The 14,327-nt window shown below is 43.1% G+C and overlaps 1 protein-coding gene across 2 annotated transcripts in view; it reads left to right on the top strand.

The window, feature by feature from the left end:
• shroom3 (shroom family member 3) overlaps positions 1 to 14,327 on the top strand; it is an 87,209-nt gene that overhangs the window by 29,166 nt on the left and 43,716 nt on the right. For both annotated transcript variants that reach the window (XM_078161864.1, XM_078161865.1), the window contains one exon: positions 6,958 to 7,161. In XM_078161864.1, coding sequence (XP_078017990.1) covers positions 6,958 to 7,161 — 204 coding nt within the window. The remainder of the gene's footprint in view (positions 1 to 6,957; positions 7,162 to 14,327) is intronic.

The following is a 14,327-nucleotide window of genomic DNA, read 5'->3' as shown; positions in this document are numbered from 1 at the left end:
TCATCAACAATTTTCCCCATTTTTGGATTTTTCGTTCACCATGGAGGCATGCACTTAAAACAAAACCTAACATAAGGTAAATAAGTGTGAAGTGTTTCTTTAATGAACAAATTAAAACATAAACAAAGACAGTTGGACTGAAATTTGAAATGTAGTTAGAGACAAATGGAGGTACAGACGGATGTGAACACTGTCATGTAGCGAGTGAATCACAGTTGTGTGGCTGTCTGTAGGTGTTCCCCTCCATCTCTCTTCCTCTCATTCACTCTCCCTGTCTTTGTCTTTTTCCATTCATCTCCACTGACTCTCTGCCTTTCTGCTCTTTTGTTGTTGGCTGACGTAATCGAGCTTAATGAATGTTTGAGTTTCTCTGCTGAAAAAAGAAGAGGAAGAAGTCATTACAAGGACGAACTGCCACAAAACCGTTCCCCGGGCAACTGCTCTGTGTGCGTGTCTGTGTGTAGAGCCAGCCTGTATTGTGGCGACACAGACGTGTTCACACACTGACTTTGTGGGGACTCGTCCGTCAAATATTTGCCACTAACAGGCTCAGATTGTTATTCTAGGTGTCTGATAACATTATGGAAAGGATCCCTACAGAGATAGAGCTTTGTGTTAAAGAGTAAGATCCTTTTTGTTTAACCAGAAACAGCTAAGATATCGCCATTACCAATTCCACCAGACTCCATTTAAATAAACAGTAATTTAAGCGTGTATAGAGGCAGCATGTTGTCACATCTAACTGGGTGAATTAAGGGTTAATTTCAATTTGTTGGTGATTGTTGGAACAGTGGAAAGATGAACCAAGATGGGTTCTGTGGGCTTTATTTTGTTTCTGTCGACTTTGATTGAAGTGTGTTTTATGATGATAAAATTACTGTTTATTGAAATGGAGTCTGGTGGGTTTGGCGCTGGTGATTTCGGGGCTGTTCCTGATTAAATAAAAAGGAACGTATGTGTATCTCTGTAGGGATCCAGACACTTAACCCTTGTTACACAGAGATGACACTTTGAGGTCGCTATGAAGTCCCTTCTTTATGCCATGTTTGCATTTTTACACAGAGCCAAACGACAGCAGCATCATGCCACTCCAGTGTTTAATTATACACTGCATGTTTGGTGCAATCAAAGTAGGCGTTACGGGCGTGACGGTCCAAGTGACTTGCAAATGTGTCTTGTTTGTAAAAAACATTCTTTATTTTTAAGCATGGTGAAGCTCTGGCACAGAGCTACATTTTTTAGGTGCTGTTTCCTGCTGTAGAGACAGCAAACTAGGTCGACAACATGGCCAAACACAAGTATGACACTGGATGTATTAAACTGTGTGGACCTTGAACTAATGACTGAGGAGAAAACTGGACCAGTTGGGAGCCACAACACGTGTCAGCAAGGATTTCTGTTTATGAACTGAAAAAGTAATAACTGTCAATATTAATTGTGAAGCGTCACTACTTCATCAGTGTTGTGTATCTTTTCTCAGTTCTCTTACGTGTCGAGTGACCTGGCGCTGGCCTCTTCTGGTGATTTAAACTCCTTCTCTGCACCGTTGTGTGTAACCCGGAGGCACGCTGGGTAGAGCAGTCCAAAGCATATCCCCAGTATCTCACAGAGCTGGTGTCAGAAACTCATGTCACCAATCTTGATCTGTTGCTGGGCCTTGGCTCTGCGCAATATGTCCACACAGTCCGTATGATAGCATAGACGAGCGATTATGGGGCGAGGGCGCTCTCCGGGTTTCAGCTTCGGCTAAAGAGTACAATGAGCGTGGTCCGCGAGAGGCTCCTTCTCGAGCTTAAAAACCTCCTTGAGCAGAGAAGAAATAGCTGTAGCAGTAGAAGAGGTGGAAAAATCCTCTGGAATTCCTACTAACCGTATATTATTGCGCTGAGATCCCGCCTCCAAATCCTTGCATTTATTGTCCAATCTTATCAGATCTGCTGACAGATGCTCCACTCTAGCCTGTAACGTAGTAATGTCGTCGGTGCAGGTGGAAAGTGATGTTTCCATTTCACTTACGGTGTCCTTCAGAGCGCATCAGACTGGATGTTTGTAATACTGCCAGATAACTCCAACTTTTGGAGGCATTTTGATTGGCAAAAAGTCGGTGTCAAGGTCAGGTTATGGTGGTGGGGAAAACACACACCGAGAAAAGATACAAAAAGTGTGCCTAAAATAGAATTTTTAAAGGTTGTTGCAGGAGCTCAGAGAGACACGTCCTACTCCATTAGTCGCTACACTGGAAGTCCCGTCAGCAACGATTTCTAAACAACAACAATAGCATTAACATGTCAATAACAATCATTTACCGTCCCTGTTACATGGTGGATGATCTCAGCCTCTGCTCAGAGGGTAAGGAGCTCCCAAATCTCATTGTTTTCCTAAATTTCAGACATTTACAGCTGCTGTTCTTCTTCTTTGAGTTAGCTGCTAACTGCTAACAGCTAGTTTTTAAATCTCCAGTGGTTGGTCACATGCATAAGATGTTGTCAAAATGTCACAGCAGTGATGCCCACGACCCTGTGTTGTTCATACAAACACTGTTTTGGTGCTGTTACTACTTCCTGTGGTGGATTATAGGCGAGACCACCCTGTACCCCCATTCCGCAATCGTACCTTACATACAGCACGGCGAGGCGGCATGACGGCGTGATATTCCTGCCTTGAAAGGGCAGTGACGGTGCAAACATGTGGTGATATTGCAGCCTGTTTTGGCACTACTGGCTGCAGCAGTCTCGCTCAGTACCAGACCAAATTCAGAATTTGATGTTCACATTTGTCACTTAGACACAAAACACAGAAAAATAGGATTTTTGTAATCGTTATATGATTGGTGTCAATCTGTCATTTACCTGCACTGTTCCATCAAATGGAAATGTTCTTGACACATTTCTCCAGAGTTTATTTGGAGACTGCTGTACTTCCTGTAGTGTTTAAAATAACTGTGAGCAAAATCTGGGTAAAGAGCCTGAAGTTCAACTGCAGGTCAGGAGGCATTCATTCAGACTTTTCCTCCTCGCCGTTGACCTCAGAATGTCGGAGTAATGACCTGAAAATGACTGAGCAGGTAGAAGATACAGAGAGAGCAGTGTGTGTGTGTGTGTGTAATGAGATGTAAAGTGGAATGCGTCCCTCCTGTTCAGGTGAATTTAGGGTGTTGTGGCTGCCACACATTCCTCTGACCAGCTCAACAGGTTTCACTTTAATGGGCCTTTATCTGCGCACCTGTGTGTGTGTGTGTGTGTGTGTGTGTGTGTGTGTGTGTGTGTGTGTGTGTGTTTGTGTGCTCTGAATACTCATCAGTGGAATGTCCTCAGTTAATAATATAAGGCTGGGTGTGTTTCTCTCTTTGTGTGTGTGTGTGTGTGTGTGTGTGTGTGTCAGGTGTGTATTGTCTCCTGTGTTCACCTCTCTGTTTAAATGTCTCTGCTGGAAACACTCTGACTTTGATTAAAGACTGATACCTCTGCAGTAAGAGGAGCCTGAACTATCTGTTAGGCGTCACTTCACTCATCACTTACACTTAGTCGCCAGTTTGTTAGGTACACCTCATAAAAACTAATGCTGTCCAATACAGCAGTGCTGCAATAAATCCTCCCATCATTCATGTCACAAAGTAATGCAGGAGTCATTTGTCAGAGTTGTATTATACTACAGGCGCTACAGGGCCGCTACCAAGTCCCTTCTTTACGCCACCTTTGCCTTTTTCCACAGAACTAAACAACAGCTTATGATTTTAATCAGCATGACGGCATCCTGAAAGCAAAAAGGATGTGACACATAAACGTCAACACCGCTTTATAAACAATGACAATGGCATAATATGACAGTACCAATCATTTACTGTCTGTTATATGGTGGCTGATATGCTATCTGCTCCTGAACCTCATTGTTTTCCCCATTTGCAGACATATTTGGCTGTTCTTGTTATTTGAGTTAGCTGCTAACTGCTGCCAGCTGCTTTTTAAATCTCCGGGCAGTGGGTGGCACACATAAGACTTCGTCAAAACTTTACACCCCTCCTGTCCTGCTGGCTGTCCCTTTTACAAAGACGTTGGGTAGGCGCTGTTACTACCTCCGATGCCGGCTTAAAGGCGAGACATCTCTGTCCCCTCAGTCCGGGATTGTACCTTTTATACAGAGCAGCGAGGTGGAATAACAGTGCGAAATTCCTGCCTTTAACAGGGAGTGTTAAAAGGGCTTTAGAAAGCTGTGTCGCTGCAGTCGGTAACAAATCGCTGAACCACAGCTGCTGAATTTATATCATATCATACATAGAATGGAGTGTCTGTACTCTAAGTGTATGATGTTGGTCTGTTCTGTACTAGGGCTGTCAAAATTGCTCAAAAATGACGTTCGAATATTCCTTCTAAAAATAACTCATCGGTTCGAACCATTTGAATATTTTTTTTTTCCGCATTATGTCCACAAGAGTGCAAACTAATTCAAGGAAACATACTTGTATATGTATTAATACAAGGAAACGTAACTACTTGTAGATATTTTTATTTCAACATAAACGTCTTTGAAAACATTTACATACCTACACATTAAAACACATAAAACAATTATCTATAACATTACGTTATAAACGACCGCGGACCTCTCGCTCGCCCCCCCTCTCTGACCCGTGACCACACCGCCCGCTGAAGTGCTGCGAATAGCCTCGAAGCACCGGACCGTGACCGGCTTGCGCCCTGCAGCGATCGTTTCGGCGTCTGGTCTATTTTCTGCGTGAGCCGCGAGCGAATGTGTCAAGCCGGGTGACGGAGACAACAGCTGGGAGCAGAACCGCTTGTCGACCAGCATGGAGAAATGTGCATCTGATGCCAACGCCCACTCACAAAGAGGACAGCTGCGGTGGTGTTTTTTTTTTCTCTTCACAATCGAATATCAATGTTCACATTCGAAGGTCCATTTTTTTTTTCAAATTCGAATTTAAATTCGAATTTAGAATATTCGTTGACAGCCCTATTCTGTACACACAATATTTGTTGCCCATCTGTCCTTTCTGGGAGAGGGATCCCTCCTTAGTTGCTCTTCCTGAGATTTCTTCCATTTTTTCCTAGTAAAAGGGCCTATTCTGCGGATGTTCCTCGTCTCCTATAAGGGTACAAGGACAGAGGGAGTCATATTTTATAATGTCCTCTGAGAAAAATTGTGATTTATGTTATTGGGCTATAGAAATAAAATAAAATAAAATTGAATTGAATATCCGAAATGTGTTCAAAATTTTAAACTGAATTGATCAAAATTCCTGAATTTATCCAACAAGTTAAAAAAAGATGAATTTGTAACTTTACCCTGACTGTAGCCACTAGCTCTCTGATTGGATGTGTCCGTCTTGTGGCTGATTGCTAAACCACATTGTCTTGTTTTTACGATTTTTATTTCCACACCGACTAAGGCCTTGTTTACATGGATACCGATACAAATAAAAATGGATTTTTATTTATCCTTTACAAAAAGAAATCCGGGTTTAAAAGATCAGTTGTGAAAACGATATCTCTGTTTGCACAAAAATGCAAAAATGGCAGCTTTTTGCTGCAGTTAGCATGCCAGGCCAGTAGGTAGCAATACGCCATATGTCAAACACAAAACAAAACATTTGTTTTCCTCTTGGGGCTAGAGATAAAAACAATGATAAACTACATTTTAACCTTACGTAGCATAGTTAGCTGCTACACACTTACTAATATTAGGCACAGCAGACGTCTTTGTGCGCCGATGTAGCGGTGATGTTGATGCAGCAGTGCTAAGTTCATTTGTAAGCTCGTAAGTAGTCCCAAAAGTGCTAACAAAATGTAAACAACCCGGCATATATCCGCCATTGTTGTTGTGGTTCCTGGGCGCCTAATGGGCATGTGCGAACTGGGTTGCAACATCCAAAATCTTCGTCTATCCTGTTTACACGTCTCCATAGAAACGGATATTTTTTTTAAAAACTTTCACTTTGGAAGCTGTTTTTGAAAATCTCAGTTTTCGTCAAGAAAAACGCCAGTTACGTGTAAATGACAGGTGCAAACGCAAAGATAAATACCCGTTTTCAGAAATATACGTAACCGTATAAACAGGCCCTTAGTCGACAAGATACAACATTTAAAATAGTTTTGGTATGGTTGTTGGACGGTGGAGGTTTTCACTCAGCAGCAAACAGCAGACAGACACAGTTAGAGACGAGCTGGTGAACATGGTGGAGCATTTAGCATCTAAAGAGATGGATATGTTCCTCAGGAGGTGGTGGAGACCAAAAACAGAGCTAAAAGACAGTGAATATTGGACTGATGTTCATCAGGTGGACACAAACACAAGGGCTAATGAATGTTAATGTTGCTCCATAACTGCTGGATGTGTGTGTAGACAGGTGATTCACTGAGTCAGATACTTTAAGAGATAGTAAGTGACTTCTCTTTTTGTTGGAATAACAAAAAAGACTCGAAGGAGTGTCTCTGCTTCCAGGATCCCGTGACCTCTAAACGTTCACCTCTTCACTGTCATTGATACCCTCTGTTTGACCTTTGACCTCCAGCATATTTCGCTTATTAATCACACTATGTAGGCCACTGCGGTGAACATTGTTTGTTAAATGATTAAACTGAGAATGTGATGGCATTGAGACAGAAAAAGTTATGCAGATAGTCCTGTTTGAACCTGTCGGACCTGAAGCCAGCAGGCCTGGTTTATTTTGTCAGCCATGCGGTGATTCTGAAGGTGTGATGATTGTACAGCAGATTAGCTGTTATCTGTCCTGGGACGGAAAATCACAGAAAGCAAAAAGGAAGACAGAAAGGAACAATATTCTGAAAGCATCAAGACTCTTGATGACCCTGTTGTTGATCTTTATAAGGTGTTGGCCTTTGTTTATTATATTATATATTATGTATTATTATCAGTGTATAAAAACAAAACATAATGCAGATGGAGGATGCATCTCTCATCACTGTCTGCCTGTCTCCTCAGGGAGTTTGATCCAGGATACATAGAGGAGTTTGGCTCTTCACGTCCCTCCATCCCTGCTCTTCCTCCTCCTTCTCCTCTTCCTCTTACATCTGTATCACCACCTCCACCACCACCACCACCACAACAACAACAACAAACACCACTGTCATCCCACCGAAGCAGAACATGTTCAGCGGGAGGAGTCCAGCTACGCATCAAGAACAGGTAGGAGAGAGCGGAGACCCTCTTTCAGTTAATCCCTCCTTCAAACAGCACAGCAGGCCTGTCAAGCTTTCATTTCTCCACATGTAAAAGTCCTGGACTACAGTTGGAGCAATACTTTATATATACAGGGTTCCAACGGTCATTGAAAAGCCTGGAAAAGTCATGGAGTTTTGTATACTAATTTTCCAGGCCTGGAAAAGTCATGGAATTAGTAAAAATCACTGAAAGTTTTGGAAAACTTAGTTAGTTAGAGTTAGTTGTTGGCGTAACGTAGCTCTAATATTAGTGCTGCAGGATATATTGTTTCAGCATTGACATTATGATGCGCAGTAGTTGCATCGATGGACGTGCGATGTCAAATAAGGCAAATTAACTCAAACAACGTATTTGATGCTTGATACAAATGGAAAAACTGCACGGTTTTCATTTTCTATTACTTATAGTGGCCAAAAATTCTGATATTAGACGTTTTGCGTATACGTGATACAATGCTGGCCCGTGGCGTAGGCAGTATAGGGGAATGCTAAGGGCGCCATCACCAAATTGGGGAAGAAAAGAAATCAAAATGTTTATCTTTTACCATATTTTACTAATAATATTACCACTATTATTTTAAAATATTACACAAGGCTACCACAACCTAACGACTATACTGTGATGTTTTTTTTCTGGGTTCATGCCGCCCCCTGACCCCCCTCTCCAACTCGTTACACTTTACCTGCTCTCTGGGGGAGATATCGAGTTATCCAATGTCACGTGAACCCGAAACATGCTGAATTGATATCATGTCATAACGACAAAAGCTCTCTGGTGCCCTTAACTACCACTACACTACTGAGGGGAGTGGATGTGGAGAGAAAGAAAAAAAAAGACGTTATCGTCACCTCTGAGCAGCCGTTGGCCGCAACGAACAGCTCACAGAAGTTGCAGACTCACAAGTCTCAGACATTAGTCTTTAGACGCTTTGCTTAACTAAAGACTGATGTCTTTCTCCCTGATTTTGTGTTTAGATGGGCGGATACAATTTCAGAGTTTAAAAAAACTCCCTACATTGCAGAACCAATAGTAAATCTGCAGGGCGGTCCTTCGGTGGCTCGCTGAACTCTTGTGTTTGTAAACATAGTCCCACTAGAAACACGTGTAGCGGTACAAAATGGCTCAGCCGTGCTCGCAGAAAACACCGTCAAAATTAGTGGATGTTTGTCGCGTTTGCGGCGACACATTCTCACCAACTAAAAGAAACAAACATAATCTTTTACAAGGCCATGACTCATCCGTCCGTCCGGACTATAGAGGGAATCGCCTTGTTGTTTACAAATACGTCCGGGTAGAAAACCAGCAGAGCTTTTAGCTATGTATATATATATCATATTTTTCACATCACTGTATCACCGTTTAGACTAATCCGATGTTTGTAAAGTCTATAAACACAATGATTGAACAAACATTACTATTTCTGTGTGCACGTTTAGCTGGGCTAACCGTTAGCTGTTAGCCCTGTTAGCCCTGTTAGCCGTTAGCGGTGTCTGTAATAGGTAATAACTCATTAAACAGTCCGTGAAAAAAATATCTTTTGCAGCGGATATCTTAGTTACAACATGATCGAGCTAGCAAAGCAGTTTTGTGTTGCTATGTGTGGTATTTATTCAGTTTTGGGAAATCACGATGTCTAGAAAGCATCAGTGGCTGCAGCTGACAGGGACAGCTAACAGCAGCAGCAAAGCTAACATCAGGACGTCATCTGTTAAAAGCTTCCTGTTGTCAGATACAACATGAAACTACTCCAGTTAGCTCAATCATGTTGTAACTCAGACATCCACTGGAAAAAATATTTTCTTCACGGATGAGCACACGTTTGATAAAACAGAGTTAAATCTCTCAGCATCCATTTTCAAGCTCTCTGTGTGTTTGTTTCCTTGCGGACGAGAAAAGGAGGAGCGCACATTTCCTAGAAGGCGTGTCCTTTTCAAAAATGCAAGAGGCGTTGCTTTGTTGCCGGCCGTTTTCGCTGGTGTGTTAAACACACTTGAGAAAGGAGTGTCCCCAGACTATCAGAAGGCGGAGATCTCTGATTGTCTGGTGACGAGACTACAGAAGTTGCATTAATTTACAATGTGAAGCGTTCAAGTTCTATTCAGTAAAAATTTCTATTTGTAAAGTTAATTATAACGTTCTCATGATGTGTTCAATGTACTCTGTAGCTTTAGGTGAGAAACATAAATAAATACAGCTGTTTGAAGGAGATATTGATGTTAGCGCCAGGTGGAAGCACGCCTAGGGTATCAAATGTGCAAGGACTGCCACTGATGTGACGTAGTGTGGCGGCGTTTGTGGCGAGACTCTCCTGCATGTGTGTGTGTAGCAAAGTCCCTTGAGAAAATTTTGTCCATGATAATATGTGGGAACGCTGTAAATAAAGACTTTAGACGGTGGTTTCTGTTTTACTGACTGTAAAAATACAAGCGCAGAAGTGTGAAGTGCGCAGAAATGAATTTAACAGTGTGTTTGTCTGCTCTAATGTGCGCTGCAGGCTTCAGCATGGTCAGTAGCTTACTACCGAGTAACCCAAGGCCAATTCTACATTGTCTTGTGGGGTTTCCTTGAGAAAAATCCTGTTCACGACCAGCACATCCACTCTGTAGAATTCTCGTATATGTGGGAGCCGCTCCTTGGTGATACTGTTAAAGAGTTCAGTCAGACATCTAGCATTTGAAATATTTATCACAACAGCAGAACAAAGAGTTTAGCGTCTTGACTGCGGCTTCATCGCTCCCCACAGTTACGTTCACATGAGATACTGCAGAGTGATGATTTCATCCCTCTGCTGGAGCCTGCAGGTGGATGCTGGGCTGGAGGTGGGGCTGACAGAGCAGGCAGTAACACTGATGCAGGGCAACAGCGGCACTGACGAGGCAGAGGGAGAGCTGCGAAATTTCTACAGCCCAAACATTCTGCCAGATTGGGAGGGTGTGTTTCGTAGATGATTGATGGAGAGTGAGGTATGATACATGAATCAGTGCAGCTCGAGCTGACTGCCTGAACCAGCTCACAGGCATCGCTCCATTTTAGGCTTATAATAGCAGCTCAGTCCTGCTCTGTTGGACATGGGAAAGTTTACACTCCGTCAGTCACAGCTAACGTTGCACAACATGGTGTTACATTTGGCTACTGATTAGATTATAAATTAAAAATTGATAGTGCTTTTGAGAATCAATGCAGCATCACAAAGAAAATGTCACAACACTCAGGTATACTGAAATGTTCTTGCACGCCTGCTCATGGAGCCAATCTGAGCTGTTTATGAGCTACAGCTGATAAAATCTGCTAGCGACAGGTGTCATTTCAGCCGTCAAAGCTTGCGGTTTGTGCAAGGCCTGAAGTCTCAAAGTCAGGTTAGGTTGGTTTGGACACTGCCCAGCTTTCATGAACTGACATCTCTGTAAGGGACTGAAGTTTCATGCAGTGTTACGGATGTGTCAATCCTGAATGTTTAAAAAAGAGTGGTGTGAAGACAGAAGGATGGACAGAACACACAAGATGTGACTGAGTTGTAGCTACTGCCGCAGTGTCGCTGACTTGTACTTCCTGTCTCCTGGATGTCAACAATTCCTTCCAGTGTCCATAAATTCTCTGTGTTTCAAACTGTGTTGGACGGTCGAACAGGAAGTGATGTCAAATAAGTGACAGGTTTACTGCCGTCAGTTGAAGAGGTCAACACCCCTGGTGTTAGGATGTCCTGTCTGTGCTTCCTTTGCGTGTGTGTGAGTGTTATTTGTGTCCTGTTGTGTGTTTGCGACTCAGGGTTCAAACTCACATCGACAGGGAAACAAACAGTGTAAACAGAGTTGGCTCACGTTGCCATGGTAACCACCTCCTGTGTCTTCAGTAGCTGTGTCGCTGCAGCTCAGCCCAGCTGCTTAGACTTAAAAAGAAAAAGTCTTTGACGTCACTCTGATGTTCAGTCCGTGCATTTTATTGAACTAGTGTTTGCTAGCTGCTGAGTTGCTCACCTGGCAGCTGTAACTCCGCCGCTACATACTGTATGTCCTTCAATGCTTCATCCGTCATTACATCATACAGGCAAGACTTCACAAGATTTCCCCCCCAAAACAAGCATGTGCGTTGTGAGACTCTCACACACGCACAAACACACACACACACACACACACACACACACACACACATAGTCAATATAGTCAATAACATGGCTGGGCACTGAGGAACCAGGTGAGGAAAGAACCACCTATGGGGAGCTCATCCACACTGAGAGGTGTCGCAGCCTACGGCCACAGGGAACGCCGCCACAGAGACCACCCCGACCCAGATAGACTAGAGTGGACTCCACACATGGTGCAGAGCCTCCCAGTCCTCCGGACCTGAGGGATCTCCAGGACGACGTCTCCGCGGGCAGACCGGGCACACCTCTCAGTGTGGAGGCCCCCCATGAGGAAACACTGGAGCTAAAAACTGAAAGACTGAAAGGCAATATGATAAGATAAAACAAGTATGAGATAAAATAATAATAAATAAATAAATAAATGAAGATTTAGAAACTTAATAATAATGAAATGCATAAAGATTAAAAATAAATCATTTAAAAGCATTAGAAATTAAAATAACATAAGAATTAAAAGAGTAAAAGAAATCAGTTAAAAGCCAGATTAAAAAGGTGAGTCTTGAGCCTCCTTTTAAAAACATCAACAGTCTCTGCGGTCCTGATGCTCTCTGGCAGGCTGTTCCATAAGTGAGGGCCATAATGGCTGAATGCAGCCTCCCCGTGGGTTTTTGTTCTGACTTTTGGGACAATTAAAAGGCCGCTGCCAGGGGACCTCAGGATCCGCGAGGGTTGATATGATTAAAGCAGGTCAGATAAATAAGATGGCCCAAGACCATTAAGACATTTAAAAACTAATAAAAGAACCTGAAAACCGGTGTAATGTGCGCCCGCCCTCTGGTCCTCGTCAGCACACTCTAACTAAATCTCTGTGGTTTGGAGTTTAGTTTCTACTTTACTTTACATATCAGCTTTATTTTACTGCTTCATGTTCGCTATCAGCCATATCAGAAGTTGTGTGAAGTTGCTGCTGGAAAACTCAACATTTCCTTATTTTGCTGCTTCACAATAAAAGTTTGTACATGACAAAATACCAGGAGACTTTTATTGTGAAGGATATACAGGAAATGAAATGTGTTTATCACAGAATTAGCTGAGCTTGGTCAGCGATTTTCTTCAATTAAGCAAGGAGGAAAGAAGAAGTAGAAACAGCCACAGTGAGATGTTGATGAAGAGCTGCAGACAACAGGCTCTTACTGCACCTCTGCAAACAGCTCACCTCCAACAGGTGAACTTCTTTTACCTGCCCTGCTGTGGAAAAACACATGCAGCACAAATAACAGGGGACTTTAGCCTGCTGCTTTTAAACGTCATCACTCAAGACGAGCCGTCATCAGTTTAAGACACACCATCAAGAAGGTAGCCCTGTTGGGATGGAAATGCCGACCCCTGCAGCGCTGGGCTGATGGCCCAAACCAGACCAAACCAAACCAAACCAAACCAAGCCGAGCCAGCCCACGACTGTTGAAAAGGGGTATAAATGTAGTTTTCAGGAGGCAGGTTTGCATTTCTATCTGCCCCAGATGCCCCCTCTCACAGTGACCTGTGGTCTTACAGAAGTTACCAGACTCTGTTGTGGCAAACTAAGTGTGAATTACATGTTGCTTTGTTTGTGAAGGTACGGAGCCTGTTCGTCTGATCTATAGGAGCTTATCTCGCTTTATCTTACAGTCATGTGTGTATCAAGTCAGTCACAGACAAACAGTCTATAAATACTGACACTCTGCTGCAGCCAGCTTCGTCCTAATATGGAGGTCGGGTCTTAGAAGTACTCTAGTGTGTGTGTAGTGTACATCACAGCCTCAGGAGGGTGCTGATGTCACGACACACATTTACTCTTGTTGATTTTTCTTGTGTCCTGTCGCCTAGTTGCTCTCTGTCATCATTAAAGTCTGTCAGAATTAAAGTTGAAGCCTGTCAGTAAAAAGTTTGGCTCTGTCGTTACGATAGTCCCAAAACCTTGAAACATTTTTTAAGTAGTGCAGGTGGAAACAATGGTCTTTGTGTGCTTACGGCTCCAATACTTTTATTTTGGAGGGATGACTGCACAGTTGCATAAAACTCTCGTCTGTGGGTCCTGCCGAAGTGCCGCTGAGCAGCAACATGCTGTAACAACAGGGTCATTAAAATGTACTCTGCTGTTGGTCTCACAGAGCCAGAGATAAACAGGCAGAATGACTCTATTCTCCCACAATCCCCTGGGCTCTGGGCGGTTATCAGATACCACTGAGGGGAGAGGAGGGGTAGAGAGAGGGCAATGCTTGTCTCTGATTGGTCCAAAGACAGGAAGTGGGCCATCAGAGCCCCATGAGGCTGGGTGTTAGTGTGGAGTGGACAGACAGACTGATGTATAAACACACAGTCTCTTCTTCCCTTTGCTTTCATTTTCCTCTCTTTTATCCTTTTTTTCATTTTCTTTCGTCACTTTTCCTTCTGTCCTTGGCCACTTTGCCTCCTTTCCTCTCCTCCTTGTTCAGTCTCCTCACTTCTCCTTCTTTCCTTTCCTCTTGGTCTTGTTTTCCTTCTCGTCTCCTCCTCACTTTTTTCTTTCCTCCTCACATGTTTCTTTAGTTGAATCACCACATTTTTCTAAAACGACATCACCATGTAATTGCACAAAACACACACACACACAATACAAGCAAACTCCTTTACACACACACACACACAGACAGAGTTTAAACACAAACAGTGTTGCGCAGCGTTATTGCGTATATTAACAGACCTGTCAATCAGTTCAGGAGTCATAGCAACGTCCAGTCTGGTGTTTTGTGTTTTTGTGAGGGGGCACTTCATTGTGGTTTACAGTTAAAGGAGAGGTTTGGTACTAATATTTTTCAACCTGGACCCTGTTATTCCATGTTTTTGAGTCTAAGTGACTAATGGGAACACCAGTTTTGGAAAATTGGTCTAATATTGACAGAGTACTGCAGACGGCAGTTGCGACACGGGCAGCAATGTAACCACTCGGGACTTGCTGCTGCTCTCTCTACCTCAGGCTTTCCTTGTCTGCATGTGGAAGGGCAGAAAGGTGTGCTCTCTCTGCCTTAAG

This window comes from Epinephelus lanceolatus, chromosome 19, assembly GCF_041903045.1.
Source record: "Epinephelus lanceolatus isolate andai-2023 chromosome 19, ASM4190304v1, whole genome shotgun sequence".
Classification (NCBI taxonomy): Eukaryota; Metazoa; Chordata; class Actinopteri; order Perciformes; family Serranidae; genus Epinephelus; species Epinephelus lanceolatus.
This window is presented reverse-complemented; position numbering and strand designations above follow the sequence as displayed.